Below are 24,982 nucleotides of genomic sequence, written 5' to 3'. Positions count from 1 at the left end.
AATTCAGTCTCTTTGATTTTACCAGCGTTCTTTAATGTCAGAATTTCACAACTACAATTTAATTAATTACCCTGATATGAGAAAAGAGACCTCATATTTTCAATTCTATACCTGGTCAAAGACTGAATGCTACAGTCATGTAATTTCTGTTAAATGTTAAATTGAAGAAAGCAGCTCATATCACTAACAAATTTCAATTCCCATAGATTAACTTGTTGGCTCTTCTGTGCTGGGTTGGTAAATGCTTCAGAAATCCACACAAACCAGTGTGTCTACAGACGTCCATGGCACAAAACAAATGACCTGAAGAATATACCGCAAAACCCAGCATGTACAAGAGTCAAGTTGTCTAACTTGGCAATGAACAAAAGAGCATGCCACGGCAATGAGCATCACATCAGATGGGAAGGAACCAGAACAACAGGGCTGGGTCTGAGAGAACACTCACCTGGTTGCAATAATGTTTGATGAGGTTAAACACAAAGCCACGATCCATGAGTGAGAGGAGGTCATACAAGAAGAAAGCCAGGCTGATGTTGACCTTTTCCGCCTGTTCAATTTCCTTAAAAACAAACATACAAACACCCACATCATTTGGTGGTAAACCCTGGTCATAAACTCCCAGGTCTCTGATGGGAAAGTTGGGAGAGGTAGGTCCTATGTTTTTAGCCAGTGTCCCTCTGGAAGATACTGAGCAAAGCAGGTAACCCTGCAAAACTACAGCAAATATAATTTAGAACTTAATTGATGCCATGAGTGTTGAATGGAGTGATTCCTTATCTACTGTTAATATTTAGATACATTTCCTTCTAGGCTTTTATTCCTACGTGCATATTTATTTGTATATAATTGAGCTCATTCTCTATCTACAACAGGGTCCTGAATTTATTCATTCAACATTATACTACGAACATTTTCCCACATTCTGGTTTCTCATATTTCTTATATTTCTTTATATTGCTCTACTATAATTTATTCAATTCTGGTAACTATTGTTTTGGCAAAAGTAACTTGAAATGTATTCACTATCTTCAATGAGATAGATTCTTAATTTGTAAGGACTGTTGCAGAAAATCTAATCAGGATAGAAGAACCAGTTTTTACTTAAGGATTATTTTTTTTCCAATTAGACAGCATTCCCAGCCTAAGAGAAGTCAGAGTCATACATGGTAAACTCTTGCATGAATTGAGGCTGTGGTTTTGTTTCTATTACTTCTCAGTGCTCATATTTATGAGGGATTTTCACAGCACTTCAGAGCAATTGGGGATTCACTTTTTCATGTTTATGTCCTTTATTCTCAGAATTATAAATCAATTTGCTCTGACACTATTGAAAATATGATTTTAAAATATTTTCCTCTTGTTATCATGTACAGTTTGCAAATTCAGGCCAAGCTGACTAGCCACTGGCATGGATGGAGACTTGGTAGTTTCCACAGTTACCATGGAGTGGCAAGTCCTCATGCTTTCAGCATCTTCCACATGGACCACTCCTTAAGAAACTGAATATTATGGGCTTGGAATCTTCAGTCTTGACTTTGCTGCTAGCTGTGTGACTTTTGGAAAATTTATCAACCTCACTGTGCCTCATGTTTCATGCCTGCCAAAATGGAGACACCATTGCCGCTCTCACAAAGTTTGCCATAAGAAATAACCAAATGGAAATGTCTTCTCCTGAGTACAGGAGAAGTATGCTACCCGTAGTATTTGTATGCTACCGTACAAATACTTGTCCTGAGTATTTGTATGGTGGCATACAAATTCTTCATAATGATAAAGGTATTAATAATGATCACTGCTGCTTCAAATTTTATAGAATTTTAAATTCTGCTTCAAATTTTAGAATTTTGTTTTATTTCATTTTACATATTTTTTTACTTTCTACTTTGAAATAATTTCAAACTTAAGGAAAAGGTGCAAGAATAGTAAAAAGAACTCCTTTAACTAGACGCATCAATACTTGACATTTTGCTACATTTGCTTTATCATTCTCTCTGCATATACAATTTTTTTTCTGAACCATCTGAGAGTAGGTTGCAAATATCATGCCCATTTACCTCATAATACTTCAGGGTATATTTCCTAAGAATAAGAATATTATCTCTCGTAGCTACATTGATACAATAATTTAAACTATTGCAATTCCATATTGTAATTTCTTGCTAGCAGTCCCCAGCCCCACCCCAGGGTCCTGTCCAGTATAACATACTGCATTCAGTTGTCATGCAGTATGTTAGCTACATTTTAATTACTGTTTTAAGATGATGCTTATTTTTCTTTGATTATGAAAATAACATATGCCCAAGGTAAAAAATTTCAGAAAGTAAAGAGTAAAATGACACAGTTACCCTCTGAGGTTTTACTAAAAGGGCTGCAATCTCCGAGGTGACCACATTAACAATAGTAGTTATGTCATCTTTGAAACGGTCGGAAAAACGAGTCCTCCGAAAATTGTCCCGTTTGTCCATGTTATGTACATACTGGGCCATGCTTTTCACCTGCAGAGAAGATAGGGGACATGTCAATGTGGAAACTGGTGACCTGCTTGTACACTGTGGAAAGGGGGAAAGCCTGGAAGAAAAGCTCATTAACAATGGACTTTCTAACACTCTATCTGTGCTGGTGGTTGCCCAAGCAGGCTCTGATCTGAAAAATGCTCCTGACACCCGGATGGTTACCATGGTGGCAGGAGATGGGAAGGGTGCCCCCTTCTTGACCCCAAGTCAAGGGGCTCCCTTCTTGCTGCTGACAAAGCCAGGGAGCTTAATTCTTTAGCTGCGGTGTCACAAGACTCCCCTTCTCTCAACTGGGAAGGCAGACCTACACTGGGCCCCTACGGCCACTGAGGCACCACCCTATCATGGCACACAACACATTCCAGAAAGTGGAACTGTTTATGAGACTTTTTTTGATGTGAACTGAAGTAATTTCTGCCTCTGAAACTACAGTAAGGAGAAGAAGAGAGAAATGGTCCTCTTACGTCAAGTTTCCAGTTGAACAGGAGAACAGTTTTTCCAGAAACAATTCTGTAGTACGCTAGCTGGAAACTTAACCACTGCTTGGAACATTACCTCTAGGAGAAATTATTTTCTGAGTTTTATACGACTAGCTTGCTAAATATACATAAATATGTATACATTTATATTATATAATTATATATTTAAAATACATATTTAATGTATATGTAGTTTAAATAAAAACCTATATATCAGTGATTGTCTGTATTATGACTAGTACAATACCAGCTCAATGCCTAACCCAATTTTAAGTCAAAATCATGCTTATTTTTTGGACTTCTTCCTGGGCTAGGAGATCGTGGGTCAACACACCCCTTTTTGATACAGCCTGAGGTTGCGTCTTGTTGGAAGCTGCTCAGAGCTATTGGGAACATTCTGATGGGAAAGGCTGGGAGCGGCTGTGGTCAGGTGCCTACCCTTTCCATAAATGTGTCCACACTAGTCTGAGAGTCACTGCATAAAGAAATGGCCCTGGAACCTAAACCACCCACACTGGCCTGAAGGTGACCCACTAGGTCAGGGCTGGAAGAAGAGGGGACAAAGACACTGTATGGGAAAATGACTTTCACTCCCAAGAGCGCTAACAGCGGATTTCTGTTTCTAAGAACGCAGGGGTGGCAATATTTTTAGCACTGAGATAAACAGAGATTAACAAAAACAAAACAAAACACAGAAGAGGTAAATTAAGAAGTGAAAACATACAGATAGGTAAATATGTTTTCTGTGTTCAGATAATGCCACAGCCAGTTTGGGGAAGACCTAAGAACATAAAATCCTGAAGCCCAGGGTAAGAACTGCAGTTTCTCTTCACAGTAGAGTCCTTCTTGGCTCAGGACACACTAAAGTGTCTGTACCCCACAGAGTCACATGTACTTGACGGAAGACCTGAATGAGAGATGGGAACTGGACCCAATATTTGTCTGACAAAACGCCTCTCTCACTATGATCCTAACAAAGGACCGAGGAAGACGAGGCCCCTTTGTTTAGAGCTACCTGCTCCTGATTCCCTGCTGCCTAACCCACCCCAGCACCAGGCTTTTAGAACTCACTGTTGTGTTCGGCTCCTGCCTGCTGAGTTTGGCCATCCTACAAACAAATAGATAATCCTCACAATACCATACTTCCAACTATTGGCCTCTTGCCAGACTGTCAGCTACTTTCCAACTACTATGTTCTTTGCATCTCAAGAGAGGAACACCCAGTAGAAATAGTAGTGGAGACTTGGTCCATTATTTGTAGGGTGGGATAAGGCAGGAAAATATTTTCCTCCATATTGGCCTCTGTGACCCATTCAAAGCTGGGATACCAAGAACCCCTTGGTGTAGAACTTCATGTCCTGGGTAAACTGGGTCACCATTTACCTCTGGATCCCCAAAGTCTGGCTCAGCAGTTTCTAGAAGCATGGGGATTTATTCATTAGCAAGTGTGAAATCTGCCCAAGGATTGTGTTCAACAGCTCTGATGCCAAAGTGGTTGTTCATTAGCACGTGGGCATTAATACAACTAAAGGGTGTTAAATTGCCCAGGTTGTTGGCTAAGCCCAAGGAGGCTGTCGTTCCTTTCTCCTCAAGCTTCTTGGGAAAAAAACTGTTTTGGTTTTGAAACAACTTCCTAGGCATCTGTAAGGCAAAAAATGCAAAAGCAATGCGCGGAGGACTGGGCGTCCTGTCTGGGTCCAAGATCGGTTTCCTTGCAAAGTTCTGGCTGGGCTGAGAGTTTCCATTTGCCTCCAAATGCAAACTCCAGCTCCCTTTCTTGCCCTTCTCCATCTATCTCTGAGCCCTGGGAAGCTGATCCCTATAGACTACATCATTCAGGACTCCCTGAACTTAGGCTTCTGGTTGGACCTGGCCAATGGGAGGCACCATCAGGGGACCAGTGGGCGGGAGAAGAGTGGTCCAGGTACACATCCACTCCACTGCCCTCATCCCTGTGCAGCGTGCTTCTGGCAGTGGCAGTGTTTCTCCTAGATGCCAGCTCCTTGTCACGTGGACCCTCTTCTCTGCCTCAGCTTTCTCTTGCCCCCAGTTACACTATTCCATACCCTTGCTTCTTTAGAGCTAGGAGAGAGAAAGGCTTCCAGCACCTCCTGCTCCCAGGGTGCCTCACCAACCCTTATCTGCTTCTGTAACCTGGCACATACCCTGGGCAAAGTCCCTTTGATAAATGCTTTTCAGTTAACCCTTTTGAGCAATGCCAACACTGTCCTGCGAGGACCCTGACAGACTTAGTTATAACCTGCAGAGCCCTGGGCGACTGAGTAGTCAGTATCCTGGGTGATCTGCATGTTAACCAACCCCCTCCAAGCACTCGTATCAGTAGGACTTTCTTTCCAGCTTCTGCATCTGTTTACCATAAAGGACTCCTAGAGGAAGGAGGGCTATCAGCTTTAACTTTTGCTTTCTTCCCTGAGCCTACTGAGTCCTAGTAAATAAATGTGCAAGATCCAAAGCAATTTTCACCTGTTCCATGGTTCTCAGATCCCTGCAGTTAGGGGCACTGAAGTGGTACTGATGAAATCTTTGGCGGACCTGGAGACTTCTCCTTACGGCCTCCACCCTTCCTCCAACCCCATCTGTAAACTGGGGATGATGGAAAGCTCCGGCCTGAGGGTCGTCTGAGGATTCAACCAGATGATGCTTACATTGCTTACAAGGGCGCCTAGCATGTATATAGATGCTCAACACATTTTAGGTGTTATTATTTTCCCTTCCTTGGGGATGCCAGCTGTCACTGGTATTATATGAAGGACAGAGTATCATTACATTTGCAGAGAATGCAAACTTGCCTTTGAAAGAGAGCTCTAAGATGCCACGAGGAGCCATCTAGGGCTAGCAATGCTGAGTTCATGCCGACTGAGAATGGGATAGTGATTGCAGCACTCCATTAAAGTTGACTTCGGAATACAAAGGTTTCGCATGTTGTTAATACGTTAGGCTAAGAAAATGTTTTGTAACTTTAAGCTTCCAAGGAGAAGCAAAATGGCAGAGGAACAGAATTTTGACTAGAGCATTGCGGAACTGAGGCCCTGCCCCTCCCTGGCTGAGAGGGCTGGACAAACCCCTACTTAGCCTCAGGGTCCTGTCTTTGCACCGGGGATAACTGCTCATGATAGAGCTTATAATACATAGCTACTAAATAAGATCTAAGAATGATTAGGTGAAGTGTGTGCATATGTGTGCAGCTGTGTGAGTAAACGACATGAAACATCTTTGAACTGAGATACTGCTTTCCTTTGGGACTCTCTTCTAAGAGATTCCACAATGTCAAAGTGAGTTTTTGCGTCATGTCTTTTAAAATTTGCAATATGGCAGATCAACTCAGTTGAAGATTATTTGTATGAATTATCTATAGATGGATTACCACCTGAGTGAATCTTCTTTATGGAGAAACTTGATGGTGGTAGGATGGGTACATAGAAACAGGATGTACCGGGCACACAGTGGTGGTTTTGATCCTTCTCTTGCCTCAAGACAGAGTTTATGGCCAGCCTCTTCCTGCCAGATTGCAAAGCTCATGTCTCACTGCTAATGCGGTTGCTCCAAGACTTGTGAGCTGCAGCCACCCACCTGAATCAGCTTGGCATTTAGAATGCAAACTCCTGGTGCTGGCTGCATGTAGAGACCCCTAGCTCTGTTCGGGCCTCACAGAGCAGAGGTGGTGTGGACTAGCGGATCTTCAGCATGCTTGGAAGGTTCCTGGGCAGACAGGTTCATGCACCGCCGGCTTCCCCCTCCTCTTTGCACTCAGTATTCTAGGGAGGGGCTCCAGATCTGCTTTACTCTCACTAGGCACCCTAGGTGATTCTGCTGCAGGCATCTGGGACTGTGTTTGGAAAAGACATCTCGCTAGCAATACCTTTCTCAAACGAGGGGTGGGAACTTGGTGAAACTCTAAGGGATTTGCATCCTGGATGTGCTTCTGTGGCATGGGCCTCACTTCTTTTTAACTCTGTTGCACACTACTTCCCATTTCCTCCCCAATGTAGGTTTTATTTTTGTTTCCTTTGACCCTCTTGTCCTCTATGTCTTATTGTTCAGTATTGTTCTCTTTTACTTGGGCTTGAACTTACATAGATAAACTAGAGCTCAGGTGAAAATCCTACCACCTCTCTCAAAAAAAAATTATCCACTTTAACAGTGTCACAGAGGAAAGAACCCAGTCAATATAAAGCTAACTCTATCGCTAAATCTCAACCCACTCTTTATCCTCTAGATTGTTCGTATGTGCATTTTTATGTAGTTAGTGTCTGTGCTTTCATACCTTTTTCATTTAACCTCATTTCACAATGCATCTCAATTTATCAACATTGACAAAATGCTTATTCTAGTGGCTTTATGGCAAAATCCTTTCACTTCTAGCATAAAATAGGTATTACTATTCTCTTTATTTTGAAATTAAAGACTATGCTGTACCTTTTACTTTTCTGCTAGAGAACAGATAGAAGTTGCAGGTAAACAGATTTACAAGTTTCATTTTTCCCCCCAACAAATATTAGTTGGTGCTTGTACGATGCCAAGCCATGTTCTGGGGCTAGAGATAAGATAGTGAAGAAGATAGACCCCAATCCTAGAAATCCAACAGGCAAGAGAGAAAAACAATTACAAATTGTGATAAGTGCTAGGAAGGAAATAAAGAGGGTGTTTAAAAGGAGAGGAATAGAGTGGAAGACATATTATGGTATAAGGTGGTCAGAAAAGGGCTCTCAGAAGTGGTGACATTAAAGCTGAAACCTAAAGAGAAGAACTCCCAAAGTGTGTATGTATGTGGGGGTCATGAAAGGTACGGACAGGGGAAAGAATCTTAAGAAGGCTCTGAGGCTGAAAAGGTCTCAGCATCTTCAAAGGACCAAACTGGAAACAATGTGGCTGAATGAGGGGGGGAATAGGGCCTAAGATAAGGTTAGAGATGAAGGGAAACAGAATCATCCAAGGGCTTTTTAGGCCATGAGAAAAATGTGTGCTTTATTTCCAGTACACTGAAAATCACTGAAAGGTTTTACAGAGGGGAGTGTCGTTATCTGCTTAATTTTGAGTTGCCCTGTGCAGATTGGATGGGCAGAGGGCACAAGTGAATGCAGGCGGGCAAAGAGGAAGCGATTGCAGACATGATGGCAGCTTGACTAGGCGGGGAGCGGTGAAGATTGGTGAGAAGCGGCAGGTGGAAGTAGATTTTCAAGGTGGAATCAGTAAGATTTGGTGGAAGATGGTTGGAGGGGTGAGGGAGAGTTAAAACTGAAGGAATGATCCCAGGTTTTCTGCAGGAGCAACTCAGTAGATAAGATGTCAGTTCCTACTATGGGAAACCTCACTGCCTGTCTGCTTTTCGTGCCCTACAGAGCACAGATATAAACATGCAAGACTCTCACCAGAAGCTCAAAGAAGAACCAGGAGTACTTGAAGACTGTTTCTTTCACCATTCCAGTGCTGACCACCATCTGCAGAGCAAGCTCCTCATGGAAATGCTGGACAACAAACACAAAAACATTGCACTTACGTAATGATGGTCTGTACTAGGTGCTTTATTCGCCAACCCCACTTTTCTTTTTTCCCAATTGTAATAGCTTGTTAGTATATGTCCTAGATGTCTTAGACCACAGTGGATGGCAAAGTCAATGCTGACATAATCTGAGACTGGAAGGCATTTTAAGTAGGTAGGAGAAGGCTGTGTGGATCCCAAATCCCCAGAGCCACACAAACACAGGCAGGAGTTTCGAGGGAGGAAGGGGGCACAGCGGGAGCGTATTTTTAATCCTTTCTTGAAAACAAAAGGCAGTAGCGCATTCTGAGTCACTGGAAACCTGTGCACATGGGGCTTCTAAACCTTACTGGAGAACTGGGTTTGAAGGAATGGCCTCGGCAGGGGAGTGAAGCTAATACATTCTATGGGGGAAGCATTCCTGGGTAGCAGTCGGAACTGAGACTCTGTTCTCTTCCTTCCAGGTCCCACTGTAAACCCTCTGTGTGACCACGTGTTAGCTGTTCCTCCTCTCCTTACCCTCAATGTTCTCATCTATAAACTCAGTTGATAGCAGTGGTTCTCAAACTTGAATGTGCATCAGAATCCCTTGGAGAGCTTGTTAAGAAACAGATTGCTGAGCCCACCTCCAGAGTTTCAGATTCAGTAGGTCTGGGGTGGGGCCTGAGAATTTGCATCTCTAACAAGTTCCCGGGTGATGCTGTCACGGCTGGTCCAGGGACCTCGATTAAAGAACCACTGTCTAGATGGTATTTCAACTCCCTTCTAGATGGAACAATTTTTGTTTTTATAATCCTGCTATGGCTTTGTGGGAAACGAGGTTTGGGTTTATCAGTAGATTGTCTGCATTAAAAGGCATAGGGGTAGCAGCTTGAACTCACCCAATTTCTATACTTCTTTGTCCCAGGGTCAGATGCTCCACTTTATGTCTACACTCCCTGTCAAGTCATCTGACTGCAAATGTAGCAGACAGTGATTTTTTACACCTTTTGCATCTTTCCCATTCCCTACTTTATCTGGATACTTGTTAATACTCTTGACAACAGCTCTGATGGGGAACAAGTTTAAGACTAAAGGTAGGGCAACCAACTCATCTCAGTTTGCCTGAGACTGTTGTGGACAAAAACAATGTTGCCTGTCATTTCAGTAAACAACAAATGTTGCCTGCTTATTCCAGTGAACAACAAACGTTTCCAGACCATCAAGCCATCAGCCACTGAGACCCAGACAGTGCACCCTGAGGGGAATTCAGGATGAACAAAAACAGGATACTGGCCCTAGGTAGTTAAGATGCATACTAAGGAATAATTTCAATGAGCCCAGACTCTTGCATCTTCCCATACACAGAAAAACACTAAAATCATTAACTTGAGATGTCTGTTTTTCACGAACATCTTTTGACGTTCAACTACATGGGGTTTTTTTTTCAGCAAAAATCCCTATATATCCTGGCTCTTCCCTTACCTCTTTGGACCACTCCCTCAGATATCTGAGAGACTGTATCCTGGGCTATAGTCCTCGGTAATGTCCCCGAATAAAACATAATTCTCAACGTTTAGGATGTGCGTTCTTTTCAGTCAGCACTGTCCTGGTCTTAAAATGCAAAGTCCTACATCCCAAGGGCCCCCTAAGTCCCGGAAAAACTGGGATAGCTGGTCACCCTAACTGATGGCAAAAATGATGTCTGGGCATTTTCTGTGGATTCCATTCATTTTACAACCATAAAATCTAGAATAAATACAGATGAACTCATTGTTTATTGCTCAGTGGGTAAGAAAGCTGAAACTACTTGAACACCCTAATATCACATCCTAGAGTACTGGCATATGTGGAAATAAAGTTTTAAAGTCAACACCCAAAGCAAAAATTGATTAGAGCAAAGCTTACCCTTGACAAACCTTTAAATCACCCACAGTGTACAGTAGGCATGGAACACAATTTACTGATTCTTATGCACAGTAAAATTGGAGTTACTCAGCTAAACTAAAAGGAGACAAATGGAAAAATCTCTGAGCAGATGTCTGGGTATTCAAACTACTTACATCCCCCGATGGTTAATGGGGACGAATGGAGAATGCTGAAGTGTTTCAGCTTGTCATTGGTCCCACTTCATTCTGTCAGGCGAGTCAAACCTTTATAATCTCAATACACGTGAACACATTTGTATGCTGTTGTGAGACATGAGGGAAGCTCTCCCACCTGGGAGAGGTGCAGGGCTGCGTGTTAATCTAGCAGGTGGTCTAAGCTTGCCCTGATGTAACTCCGCTACACCCGGATCTTCCCATTGTATGGAAGACAAGCTCCACAAGCTTCAAAGGTAACCTCTGGAAAATAGGTCAGTTTGACTGCCAGAATCTTAAGGCAAGAGGAGATTAGAGGAGGATAAGCCGCTTCTTAAAGTAATTTATGTTGCTTACCAGGCAACATTATTACAAGAACACCTTGCTCTGGAGGTTACAGAAAATAGCCAAGCAGCTAAACCCAGTTTGCTGAGCTATTAAGGAAACACACTGGTTAAACCTCCCTCTGAAATGAAATGATTCTCTTCTGGTCATTGAAATGACAGAAACAAAATCAAAACAAGGCAAATGTGCCCAGAAGAAATCAGGCCCTGCCTGAAGCAAGTCAGGCTGTAAGCAAATCATGGTTTTTAAGAAGGAAAATGGTACTTGTAACCAGTCCCTGCAAAGCCCAAAGCTAAGATTTAAAGTAAGTGAAATATTTATTTTCAGCACCTCATGACATCTTCTTTTACTCCTCCTGTTAGAATTAACTCCTGGTACCTCTTTCCAGACAAATGGAGCCCGTATTACTGCCAAGTCTGCAGGCACTGGACCCTCCTAGGGCCTCCTCATGCCTGATCTTTCCCTCAGCCGGTCCAAAGTGAGCTGTGCTGAAGCTCATTCCCTCCATGCCTGTTTAACACATCTTTCCCAGTGGTGTGAGCTGTTGCAAAGAGCTTTCTGTGTTATCCTTCCAATCAGCATGTTTACATTTTAATAGGGGTCTTGAAAGACACTCAAGACCTTAACTTAAGTAGCTACTAAAATGGTGAGACTCTTGGGTGCCTGGCAGAGGAGAAAACTCGGGGCAGACAGTTCCTTTATCCTCCACCCCTTGGACCACACATGACGTGACAACTGGAGAATCCTCTTAATATAAAGAGTTCTTTCTGACGAGCAGCTTAACAGCTTGTCAAGTCTCTGAACTCGTAGGTAAGGCTGATTGGAAAGAATTACAAGGCTTTTCATGTTTGAAATCGTATTGAAATAAATGATACCTAATTATTGCCATTCACTTTTTGAGGATGAATTGTCCCCAGCTCTCCTTTTACCAAAAAAGAAGCTAATACAGCAGTTCTCAGGTTCTCAAAGTGTGGTTCCTGGACTAACATCAGCTGGGAACTTGTCAGAAGTGCAAATCCTTGGGCCCTACTTCACATCTACTGAATCAGAAACTCTAGGCGTAGGGCCAGCAGTCAGTTTTAACAAGCCACCCAGGTACTTCTGATGTACGGTAAGTTGGGGAACCACTGAGTTAGTAGGTAATTAGGTGGTCAAAAAATGGGGCACCTGGGACAGGGCTGCAAAAGTGTGTGTGTGTGTGTGTGTGCACGCGCGTGCGTGTGTGCGTGTGTGTGTTAGGAGGGCAGGAACAAGACAGGACAGTACTTGATGGCATCTATTTTCAATCATAGTGAGAGGCTGGGCAAATTATTCTCACACTGCCTGTTCAGTACCTTTTTGCTGACTGGCCTTGGTGTTGTTGTTGAACTTGGAGCATCATTATTGCCAGAGCAATAGTAGGACATCCGCATGCAGCTACGATCAGCCATCTGAAATACACAAACCATGACTCAACAGTCAACCAACAGTGGTCCCCAGGAAGATGAGCAAACGGGCTGGAAATCACAAGCTTAGAATTCATTGTTAACATATTTCTTTTTCTTTTTCTTTTTCTGGTTACAAAGGTAAAACAACTGCCAAAAATAAACATAAAACAAAGCAAAGAAGGTAAAGTTACACCTACTTCTACTTGCTCCTGAGATATTCACGGTTAGTTGGTGCGTAGCCACCTATAGTTAAATCCTAGTTAAAAACCACCGGGTGCTCAACAGTCCCTTCAACTTTCTAAGTCTCTGACTTAATTGGAAGAGCAGGAAAAAAAAATGTGTGGGAACAGTGCCTCTCTGTGGGTTAGCATGGTACTTTACCCAGTCTCCTAAACACTCTTTAATAAATTGTCAAAAAACCACTTCTGAAAGGAAGATCATGCTTGATACTTCTGGTTAGACAAAAATTTTTCCCCTCACTACGAATAATTTAAAAATTCTTAACCTAGTCCACAGAGAAAATTTAATATTTTCACTTTCATTAAAGGAAACTGTAATAATCAAGTCTGTGGATAACAGCTGCTGACCACTTCTCCCCTAGGCGATCCGAAAAGATACCACTTAAAGAGGACTTAGATGCAAAATTGAACCAGGGTGTGCTGGCAAATGCTTAACAACCAGCTCTCGGAGGGGAGGGGCTGATTGGTAGAATCTGCCAATTTCTGTGCTTGTGAATGCTTCCGTCATAGCTGATTTCAAGTTAACATGACATTACCGAATATGGTGTTGCCAAAGAGATGTGCAGTAGCAAACCACTGTACAGTATTTCCACCGTACAGTAGGCATAAATAACCTCAAGAACATAGATAACAGTAAAATGTAGTAAAGTAATTAAGAAGGGATGAGGTTTGAGTACTCCCTTAAAAAGGGAATCATTTTAGATTTATGGACAAGTTGCAAAGGTGGTTCTTGGATACCCTTCACCAAGTTCCTCTTAATGTTAATATCTTACATAAATATGGTACATTTGTCAAAACTAAGAAATTAACGTTGGCACATTAACTATTAACTAAACCACAGACTTTGAGTTTCACCAATTTTTCCACTAACGTCCTGTTCTGCTCCAGAACACTGCATTTAGATTACCTTTGTTTTCCATATAACTTATTTGTTAGTTTATATAATTTAATTTTTAATAATGTCTGCGTTTAACGACTGGTTCAGAAAGTTCCTGAAAATTTAACAATCAGCTCTCAGAAACTGGTATGAACCAGCTCCAGCACATCCCTGGGTTGATTCTGTAAGTCAAAAAGGATAGAATATCAACAATTTCATATGATACAACCTATAGATCATCAGAATCTCTAGGAGTGGATCTATAGATGATTCTTACATTCATCCAGGGTTCAGAACTTCTACAGAGATGAGGAAAATCAGGCTCAGGGCAGGAACTGACCTGCCCATGACCACAGGCCTGGTTGGTATCAGATCGAGACCCAACCCTGGTCTCCAGATTTCCTGTCTCACAACATACTGTCTCAAGTGGGTGGTTTGTGTAAGGGAAATGATGTCAAAACCTAGAGAGTTTGATTTATCTTCATCAGAGGAAATGACATTATTCTAAAAGCTTAGCCACCCTGAGGCCACAGATAACTGGAAAGAAAATTTAGATTAAGAATTCATGGTAACTTTGTACATATGTGAAAAACCACTGAATTACACACTTCAAAAGGGTGAATTTTATGGTATGTGAATTATATCACAATTTTTAAAAATTTCAAATGAGAGACATTTTACAAAATACCTGACCAGTATGCCTCAAAACTGTCAAAGTCCTCAAAAACAAGGAAAGTCTAAGAAATTGTCACAACCCAGAGGAGCTAAGGAAACGTCACTACAAAATCTAATGTGGTATCCTGGGTGGGATCCTAGAACAGAAAACAGACATTAGGGAAAAACTGAGGAAATCTGAATAAAATATAAACTTTAGTTAATAATAATAATATATCAATATTGGTTCATTAATTGTGACAAATGTGCTGTTCTAATGTAAAATGTTAATAACAGGGAAGCTATGCATTGAGTACACAAAAATTTTCTGTCACATATTGACAATAATTCTATAAATCTAAAACTTTTATAAAATAAAAAGTTTATGAGAAACCATAAAGAATTCATGGAGGGAAACAATCTAGGGCAAGTCACCAACCCTCCCAGGATCTCAATTTTTGTTTATAAATTTGGTTTTGATCTTTGGGATTCTTACATGGGATAATCAATCTATGGATGTTAATGAATCTAAAAGGCAAGTTATTAAAAAATAAAACAAAAAACAGTCTTTCTAGGCATCAAAAACAGTTAAAGCCAAAGTTTTTTCCTTGAAGATAAAACTCATGGTATTCATCGACTCCACGGGGCTAAACCAGCTATGCTCGAGAAACTTCCCACCAGAGTTCACTGACTCCGTGCATACCTTCAAATGCCAGTCTTGCCTGCCATCAGGATGATCTCAGTCACTTCAAAAGAAAAGGATATTAATAACTTGAAAGCTGAGCATTTGACCAAGACAGTGGGCAGCAGTAGCGGTTGATTTCGTGTTGTCTCTCCAAGTGTTAGTTAAAAATAAAAAAGCCCATGTCTCTTTCCAGGGTTTGACATCTTCCTTACCTTTGAAGACATGATGTTCTTAACCTCCTCGTCTGCTGCAGAGTGTGTCCCCGCGAGGTCTGGGTTACTGCTGCTCATCACTCGGGCCTGCATCAGCTTCGAACTCACAGCGGCAGCAGACGTGCGTCCGTATGTGTGGTAGCGAGGGTCCGGGAGGGAAGTGGGGCCGCCTGCACCCCACCAGGTATAGACATGTCAACAGAAAGGAGATCAGAGTCACTTATTGGACTTGAGAAGGAACTGAGGAGGGATGGGGTAGATAGTAGAGTGGAAACCCACTAGATTAGGTCTTGGAATTAGGGTCTTATTAGCAAATGCCTAGGGGAGGCCAGGGAGGCAATGTTTTGGTGGAAAGATAGGGTGTAAGGCAGTAGGGAGTGGTGAGGACTGTGGTAAACTGGAAACACATGCCTCATCCAAAGACAGGGGCTGCTCCTCATCTCCAGCTTATTATTGCCATGGGGAAACAGCCCATGAGGTTCTGATTTCTCAAGACAAGCTCGAAATGTGGATATTTTTTATTTCTTAATATTTAAATGATGACAGCTTTATAAGTCTTGCATTTCTGAGATCTGAGAATCCAAGGGATCATCTGAATCTTATGAGAATCAGTATACACTGTATAGCAATGTTTCTCACCTTTAAGTATTTACGTGTGTTCAAAGGTGATTATGTGAGTCTATGAATATTATGAGTATTTTTTTAAAACATTTAAAATTACAGGTTTACTTGAAATGAGGCTGCATGGACTAATAAATATGCCCAAGTTCCTTTGTTAGAGCCTGGAATTTTGTTAACTTATTGATGCTACTTTTTATATCATGCTGACAAGACATTCTGGTTGATTATTACTTACATAAATAATTAAAAAGAGTGGAGAAATGAATTATTATTTCAGGAGTTTAGTTTGGGGGGAATGAGAAAAGGGATTTATTTTTTCATAATGAAAAGTTTAGGGGCCACTGCTTACCACAGCTATCAAATATATATTATTTTCCTTATCATTATGATCCTAGAATCCTAGGCATGTGTTGTCACTTCTCCAGCTTTTAAAAGAAGGGATTCACAACTGAATCAGAAAGTACCGACTGGGTGAAGATCAGTGAGCGATTATCAAATAGGCAGAAAAAAAAGTGTTTAGAATATAAAAATAGGGAGGAAGGCAGATAGAAAGCAAGAGAGAAAAATCTAGACATGAACTTTTAATTTCAGCATTCATGTAAGTTTTGTTTATTCTAAAAGATAAAATATAACTTTCGGGCTTTTAATTTTATTGTGAATTCTGTGGGGTGGGGGTGAGGGTGCGCTGCCCGCCAGGCTCCCATACTCGGGGAGCGGGGGGGAACAGGGGGATGTTACCTGACTTGGGTACGTCCCTCTGCGGCTCGGGCAGGCGGAAGACGTAGTGCACATAGGAGGCCAGCAGGCAGTTCCTCCCATGTTGGTCCTTGCCCAGGCCCTTGCTGTTGTGCAGACTGTTGGCGGTGACCACCACAGACTCGAAGGCAAACTGGGAGAAGTTGGCTGAGGAACCAAGAGAAAAATGGGCGGCCCTGCAGTGAGTCCTTAATGAGCCTGAGATGGAACATTCTTTGGGGCAGTGACAAGGAGTCCTGACCACTGACCGGCTGAACCAGGCTGAAGCCCCTGGGGCAGGGTGAGTGGTTTTAGGAAGCTCCAGCATGCCAGCTCTGCTTACTGCAAAGGACTTCACATTTCCTCCTTCTGCCAGCACTGTGGTTTTTCAGGACAAAGATGCGAGCCTGTCCAGACATCCTCCCCTCTCTAAACCACGCTGTAAACTGGTGCTACTCAGTGGGGTCTGTCCGGACATCATCAGTATCACCTAGGATCTTATTAGAAATGCAGAATCTCAGGCCCTGCCCAGGACCGACTGAGTCAGAATCTGCATTTTAACAAGATGCCCAGGTCATTCTTACGCACACTATGGTTTGAGATGGGCTGTTGAACAATACAGATTCTTGGTGTACAGATTAATCTAAAAACGTATGTGTATCATGTCAGTCCCTGGACCTGTACAAACAATGCTTCACCGTGTACACTCTCTTGTTGAGGAGCTCCAAACCCTCCACAGTTTGGCTCCACCCTACTTATCCCACCTGGTATCCTCTTCTGCTCAAATTCAACTTCCTTAAAATAAGGCAATCTTTATACTGTCCCCATCACACGTCTGCTTCTCACTTCTGCAATTTTGCTCGTGCTGCTGTCCTCACCTAGAAAGCCCTCCTTGCTCCCACCCACAAAATCATACCAACCTTTCGATGCTAAGCACCATCCCACCTCCTCAATGAAGCCTCTGACACCACTCAGTACAGGGCTTTAGTGACACCAAATCACAAGGTTCTTGGGCTGTTTCCAGTGGGAAATTCTGTCTCTCTGACAGGCTGGAAGCAAAGTGCATTTCTCATGCTTTCTTCTCTCCCCACCATGCCTTCCATGGTGCCTGACACAGATAAGTTCTCAATAAATGCTTGGAGACTAAGTGCCTCCACCTGTGCTGCCTGTCCCAACACCCTGGAGTCCCAAATATTGGCTCAAAATGTGTGAATGAATGTTTTGCCTAGTGAACAAGTCTATATTCCATAGCTGGGGCCTACAAAGCAGTGCACCAAATATGTGGAGGGTGTAGAAGGAAATCCAGGGAGGGCACAGATAGGTGGCCACTCCACAGGAATCTAGCTGGAGAGGCAACAGCTACATGTGTGAAAAGTTAGCCGACAATGCAGGATGGCTTATCTGTGGAGCCACAGAAGACGCATCCCAGGATACACTGCAAACTGAGGGATTCAGAGGTCATGCTCTTCCCTAGCTCTGAAAGCTCCCCCGTGTGTCCTAGGCTACAAGTTCATTTCTCCCTCCCCACCAACTTACTCATATTCCATGGCCCTACAGTGTTATCTCCTTCTTCTCTGACACTCCCAGAAAAGTGGTTTTTGACACTTTTTTCTGAACTACTTTTTTTCTGATCCAGACACTCTGGTTCTCTGCTTTTGCCAGTCACTGCCCCCATTTTGGCTTCTTTCCCTCTAACCCCCCTTCAAAGCCATCTCAATTGCAGTCTTCTTCCTGGGGGGCCTTCCCCATCCTCCCGGATGGATGTCTTCACCATCCCCCCAACAGTATTTAGCTGTGTCCATTTGAGGACTTGTGTCCTGTGCCGCTGATCTTTGCTATATTTTATTGTAAGTCCTCTGAGGTTCAATATGCTCTTGATTATTATTGCAAAACCTACAACTGTAAGCACAGTACTGGCAGCATGGATGGTACCCAAAGATATCTGCTGGGCTGGCGAGCACAGAATAATACAAGCTCAGCTGAAAATAGTGTCAAACAAAGATGCCCTACAGCAGCCAGTCTACCCCCGCAGGAGTTGGAAGAACCACTGGACCCAGGCCCTACATGACATTATTTCCAAAGGAAGTCTTACACATTGTATTTAGTGTTCATTTGTTAAAAGTAAGCATTTAAGATGGGCGTTTGCTGCGTGCCGAGGGGAGTGGAGAATGGGGTGACTGTTCAGGAGTATGGGGTTTCATTTGAGGCTGACGAAAATGGTCTGGAATTAGATAGTAGTGACAGTTGCATTACCTCATGAATATACTAAAAACCACTGAATTGTACACTTTAGTGAATTTTATGGTATGTGTATTTTATCTCAATAAAAAAGGGATCACATTGAATTTCAATTTAGACAGTTCCTTTCCTTCCATTTAATATGGGTTGTCTTATTTCTTTAAAACATTGGATTCCCTTGTTGGTCAAGTCAACAAAAAATATCTTAGAGGTAAAAGAAAGCCATCAATTACTAGGAATGGAATTTAAAGGATTGGCTTCAGTCATTCAACACATTAATGTAAAAAAACCCCGATAATTTTAAGCATCCTATATTAATGTTTCTTTTTTTTAAACATCCAGGGAATCTCCAAAAACAAAAAAAAAATAGCAGTGGACTTGGTTTCCCTTGGACTCACATCCTCAACAGAAAGATCACATTGGCCCTGCTCCTGAAACTTCTGGAAAATCGTGTTTCATAAAACACGGCACTGCCTGCCTCCTCCCAGGCGCCCAGGCCTCCTACCTGTCTGGCCAGCGATGACCATGGGCTGCACGAACAGCTGGAAGAGCTTGTCCAGCACCAGGTGCAGGAAGAGCACAAGGGGCTCCAGGCGGGAGGAGTTGAGGCAAATGATGCTGAGCTTCAGCTCGTGCTCCAGAGCCACTTCACTGATCTTCTGGTCCAGCACGCGGATGGGGAAGGTCACCTGGCTTTCCAGGGAATGGCAGAGGGTGAAGAACTTCTCCAGGTGGTTGTCCTGGGAAGGCAGATGGCAGGCCTCATGGGTCTCATCCCCTCAACGCTCACCAGTGGATTCATAAACACAATCAAATAGCTCCTTCTAGGCAAAACCTCTTATCCAGTGTTTCAGAGCAGAAGTTCTAAGACACGGATGTTTCAGACCAGGTTATGAATTTCTTTGTAGAGTGTTGTGCACAAAATAGAACCTCTCAATAATTATTAGCTGAAGAAAAATTAATTTGGACTCTGACATGTTCTGTAAGCAGAGGCAAGGATACCAGGCAAACACACTGTCGAGATAGGGGTCTAAGCAGATGCAAAATTCAGACAGTGGCAGGAAAAGGAGGGAAAGTAGAACAACAACAACAACAAAAAATCTGGAAGAGAAATGGCAGAATTACAGAGGGAAATGAGACAGCAACAGCAGGAAAATGTTTAAATGAAGTCTCCCCACGAAACTTCTCAACCAACAGTGCAGGTGCCGAGCTGCTTCAACATTTTTATAAGGTCTTTCTATGAAAACAACAAATAAAACCTAACAGGCTTGCAATTCCCCACACAGAACTAAAAGGGATTTTTGGTGTTGTTTTATCCAGGCACAAAGATTTTCACTGATCTTTTATTGAACTGTCCTTAGAAGTTTCTCTGCTGCACCCCATCTTCATTATTAGCCTGCTGTTCTGATTTAAACTTGACCTGGATACTCCTTACCTGGGTGTGAACAGAAGAAACAGCTTGCACTTCAATATTGAATACTCCCTTATGTCCTTCAGCCCATTTAATGGGAGGATTCTGCAAAGGGACTTTCTGTGTTAAAAGAAAACAAATCAGCAATTCAATTCCCTTTTCTCAGTACTAACAAGCAGAGTAAAGCAACTTGACAGCAGATGTCAGGGTTATACAAATATAAATCTCCCTGGAAAACTAATATAACTGGCCTTCGAGTTAGGAGCCCTGGGTTCAAGTTCAGTTTCACACCAAATTAATTATTTTCACTTCGACAGGTCAATGAAACTTTCTGGGCCTTCATTTTCTCATGCTGAAAGAAGGGGTTTGAATCGAGTTATCTATGTAATTTAAGCTTCCATCCAGCACTGGTAATCCTTGATTCTAGGAATTAAAATAAAGTAATATCCTAATGATTTCTCCATTAATCAGGAATGTCAGGACAAAGTGTGGAATATCTTTAGAAGACATGAAATTTTAATGCTTTTGAGTGACTACAGTTTTGTTCCCTTTTAACAAAATGTTTCCAAGTAGCAGTCCTTCTAGGCTCCTGCTTTAATTACTCAAAATGACTTTTATAATATTTATATATCAATAGCCCTGTAGTCCTCAGAGACCATTTCTTGCCTTAAAATCTCAAGAGAATTGTCATCCTACAGCGCTGAGTAAGGAGGGCCTTGGCAGACCTGGCCATGTGAGTGTGGGTTTCGTGTCTCTTGCATTTTAATGGAAGGAAGCATACTGTACTTGCAAGGGTAGGATGTGTGCACGGGGTGGGGACCTTTGGAACTATCTCAGACAGAGTTACAAACTGGGGCCCAAAGCTGGATCCAGCCCACAGACAGGTGTTGTTTGGCCCAGTGTTAGAAACCGTCGAATTAGCTGCCAAACATTAGAATGTCAGAAAATTTCACATGAAAGCCTGCTTTTCTATCGTATTTTGAGAATCTGAAGGTATGAAGACATTGGTCTTGCATCCCAGCATGGCACCAATGTGCAGAGCAGAGGAGTAGCTATGACCTTAGGTGGGAAGACAGTCTCCAGCGTGAACAAATTCCACCAGGACCTTGCACTCATTATTAATGAGTCCGACCTGTGGGGTCACTGGAGTTTGCAGTAATCTAAAGCAACACTGACCACTAAAAATATAATGTGAGCCATCTATGTCATTTAAAATTTTCTAGTAGCCACATTAAAAATTTTTTAATGTGATAATAATTTTAATACTATGTTTCATTGAACCCAATATAGCCTAAAGATTATTGTTTCAACATGTAATCAATATAGAAAATTATGAATAAGATATTTACAATTTTTTTTTTGCTACTAAGTCTTTGAAACCCAGTTTGTGTTTTATACTTACAGCACATCTCAGTTTGGACTAGCCACATTTTAAATAGCCTCATGTGGCTAGTGGCAACTATATTGGACAGGGTAGGCCTAAAGAATATTAGGAGAAGCTGAGGGCATATTGATAAAGATAGCTTAGGGCAAGTAGAAAAAGGAACTAATATTTACTTAAGCATCAAGTTTGTTGCTTGATATGTTTTATCTCATTCAATGTTCACAGCAACCTTGTAGGCAGGTCTGGGCTAGGTTTCGTCTTTGAGACTCAGAGAGGGTAAGCAATTCACCCATGTTCACACGGCTAGGGCATGGCAGAATCTGGATTTTGGATCAAGATTTATTTGTCTCCAAAGCCAGGTTTGTTTGGCAGCATTAAGAAGATAATTGAGTGTTGAAGGAAATTAGAATGTGCAGCTTGATGCTGAAAAGGTGGTTTTGAGGGCTTCAGCAAGGGGCTGTGTGTCCAAATCATAAAAAGTAATCAGGGAGTATCTGTGAACATACTCACAAAACCACTAAGGTGGTTTTGAGAATAGTTTTGATCTAAATTCAGGCACATGCCTGTGGCCCAGGGCAAAGGAAGCTTCTCTCTCCAGGGGGAAAAAAAAAAAAAAAAGGAAATAGAAAATGGAATAGCCTGGGGAGTGGGGGTGGGTAGTCAGAGTAGGAAAGAAAGTTGACTATAAAATTTGGAACAAAATTCAAATTCCTGGGAAATTCAACTTGAAATATGCAAGGAAAACAAAAGAGATGACGGGGGACCTATAGATTAAGAGCCTTAAAAGACATGTCAAGCAATAGCAATGTATGGAGCTTATTTGGATCCTGATACGCAACAAACAACTGTAAAAAAAAAAAATGACATTAATGAGATATTGGAAATTTGATCACTGGATATATGAAGATATTAAGGAACTATTATTAATTTTTAAGGTGTGACAATGGTATTGTGATGGTTAAAAAAGGAGCCCTTATCTTTTAAGATGAAACACTGAACTATTTATAAATGAAATGATATGATGTCTGGTATTTGCTTAAAATAAATCTTATTGATGTAAACCTACACCAACCAGACTGAGAAGCATGAGAGCTGCTGCTGGTGCAATCAGAACGGAGGGTTCACTGGGCTCCCTTTAAACTGGTGGACTGCAGCAGAATGTATGGGCAAAAAGGTGGGACAGGAAACAGGAGGAGAGAAAGAGTATTGACATTGGGCTCTTTAGAGGAATAAAAGCCCCAATATCCACCTGGAGACTGTGACAACTGACCCAGAGGAGAAACCAATGGAATCTGGCATGGGAACCTTTTGTAAGGATGGGAGGTGAGAGCAGTTGTTATCACAGGTGAGCTCTATTTGCCTTCCTTTTTAAAATACCCCATTCTGTAAACCCCTTTGTTATAGATAATACAAGGTAATGCTGCCTGGGTATGGGTTGTATTTACCAAACATTCTGAATTGGTGATAATCTAAATGAATGAGGTCTTAAAACCAGTTATTTCCCCCATCCTATCAGAACAACGTGCTCTCAGAAAACACCCTGTGCTGACAGATGACTGCTCCCCAAAACATGCTGAGCATCCTTGGTCATGTATAAAGGAATGGGAAGTGGGTCTGGAAAGGTGGTCCAAGACCATGGCTGGACAGGAAACAGGTGATGGCCAGCCTGCTGGTTACCTCTGCAGAATGCATAGAGTAGTTGGGTGGCAGCTTTTCCAAGGCAACTGGGAGACAGTAGGAGCCAGTTTGAAGACGTTCATTTAAGAGAATTGGCAGCCACTGAAATAGATGATGTAAAGAATAAAATGGTATTTATTACAGCATATAAGTCTGGCAATTTATCTAGCTCACAAAAATCAAATGCAACTAAATGATGATTAGATATTGACCAGAGCTCTTTTGGGCAGTAATTTCTGTCAAGTTCTTTAGATTTTAAATTCCCTGAGAGCTCCTGAGATGGTAATATCAATGATTCACTGCTTTCCGAGCCAAAGTAGTAGCATTTTTCTTTATAGCCAATGTGTGTGTATATCTGGAAAACACCAATGTTTATTTTACCTTTTATATATTTTAAAGAAATAACTTTTTCCCCTTGGGGAAAAAAGAGCTATTTTTATATGTGAAGCATATATATAAAATTTGGAAATAATGGACACTGTAATGCTTTTTCTACAAATGAGTATTCTTTCAATATCTTTCACCCACTACCTTTCATTCCTGAAATTGTCATTTGCTAAGTCAAGTCATCTCTGCTCTTTGCTGTAATCTGGTTTGGCACATTTTGCTACTTCTGACAGGAAAAAAGCAAGTGAATAGAATTTAGTTGTTTATCTCTGCAGGAACCTTGGATGCACCAACAACTGCAGAGTGAATCTGCAAGTTGAAAACAACTCACTGAATATCCCAGGAGACTTTCTACGGAGTTTCCTTGCTTCTGCTGACAGCTGATATGGTAGAAGGTGAACAGGAGGTGGTGATTTACTGTGAGCTTAGCAGGGAGCTTAATTTTCACTTCTTCGTAGAAGTCAGGAGACCTGTTTCAAAAGCACATTATACACAAATAACTTTTAGCAAGAATGATGGCTTCTCTGACTATAAATTGCCACAGACCCTTTGCCCCTCAGAATTCGCCTGCTTGGTGTTTTACTTTTCATTTTACATCAGTCTCCTCCTAAGCTTAAAGTCCTGAGACCAAGCTTACGTCACTGGATACACTTCACTTACATAAGGCTGCTCACAAACGAAAAGCTTTGCCAGAAAAAAAAAATCCCTGCACACAATGCAAAAATGCAACAACTTAATTTGGACAGAGGATGAGGTTTGGAGTCCTGCTGTGACCTCCTTTTCTATCTCTACCCCAAGAACAGGGACTGGTGCTCAGCCGGCACTCATCAAAGGATTTGGGGGAAACAAATGAAGGATGCAGGAAGGAAAGGGAATCTGATTTTACTGAATTATGACGTCCCAGGCAGTTTACTAAGGGCTTCACATACATTACTCATTTAATCCTCATTCCAGTCCAAGAGGGTGGGTTCAGAGAAGTATTCAATACTTAAATGGGCCAAGGTTATCAGGCTGGGATCAAACCCAAGTTTGTCTGACCCTATACAGATGTCCTACCTGGAAATGTGAATAACAGTTTACACGTTATTCTCTGACTCAATTTACCCACATAAAAATGAGTGTTTCATTTCTCCTTTGGTCAACTTAAATCTTCTTAAAGTAGGTAGTGGTGCAGGTATGGATAGAAGACAAAGAGACAGACCAAGGAGGGCTGGATTTTGTTTCTGGCCCCTCCAGTATCTCAAAGCAAGGCAAGAAATTTCTTTCTTTATGGAACACCATAAGACCTCTCTATATCACACTAGAGTAGAAGGCTCCAGAAAACTCAAAACAATATTAGGTTCTTGAAGATATGTTCTTCTCCCAATCACAGTTAATGGCAAAAATTGTGGTTCTCCAACATAGAACCAGGGAACTGGCGTGGAGTTCCTCTGTCCCTTAGTCCCTGAATTATAAATACTGGTACGAGGAATCACCTAGGGGATTCAGAAAAGCCAGGAGATAATAAAACAATCTTGGCATATGTTTTGAACTCT

At 41.9% G+C, this 24,982-nt stretch overlaps 1 protein-coding gene across 1 annotated transcript in view; it reads right to left on the bottom strand.

Annotated features, from left to right (window-relative positions):
- DOCK8 (dedicator of cytokinesis 8) overlaps positions 1 to 24,982 on the bottom strand; it is a 220,983-nt gene that overhangs the window by 60,591 nt on the left and 135,410 nt on the right. Inside the window, exons 17-26 of the mRNA XM_068551869.1 lie at positions 23,779 to 23,917; positions 23,061 to 23,162; positions 20,024 to 20,119; positions 19,094 to 19,328; positions 16,354 to 16,518; positions 14,995 to 15,164; positions 12,235 to 12,330; positions 8,386 to 8,481; positions 2,349 to 2,498; positions 449 to 562 (exon numbers count right to left, since the gene is read on the bottom strand). Coding sequence (XP_068407970.1) covers positions 449 to 562; positions 2,349 to 2,498; positions 8,386 to 8,481; positions 12,235 to 12,330; positions 14,995 to 15,164; positions 16,354 to 16,518; positions 19,094 to 19,328; positions 20,024 to 20,119; positions 23,061 to 23,162; positions 23,779 to 23,917 — 1,363 coding nt within the window. The remainder of the gene's footprint in view (positions 1 to 448; positions 563 to 2,348; positions 2,499 to 8,385; positions 8,482 to 12,234; positions 12,331 to 14,994; positions 15,165 to 16,353; positions 16,519 to 19,093; positions 19,329 to 20,023; positions 20,120 to 23,060; positions 23,163 to 23,778; positions 23,918 to 24,982) is intronic.

This window comes from Eschrichtius robustus, chromosome 10, assembly GCF_028021215.1.
Source record: "Eschrichtius robustus isolate mEscRob2 chromosome 10, mEscRob2.pri, whole genome shotgun sequence".
In the NCBI taxonomy this organism is placed as follows: Eukaryota; Metazoa; Chordata; class Mammalia; order Artiodactyla; family Eschrichtiidae; genus Eschrichtius; species Eschrichtius robustus.
This window is presented reverse-complemented; position numbering and strand designations above follow the sequence as displayed.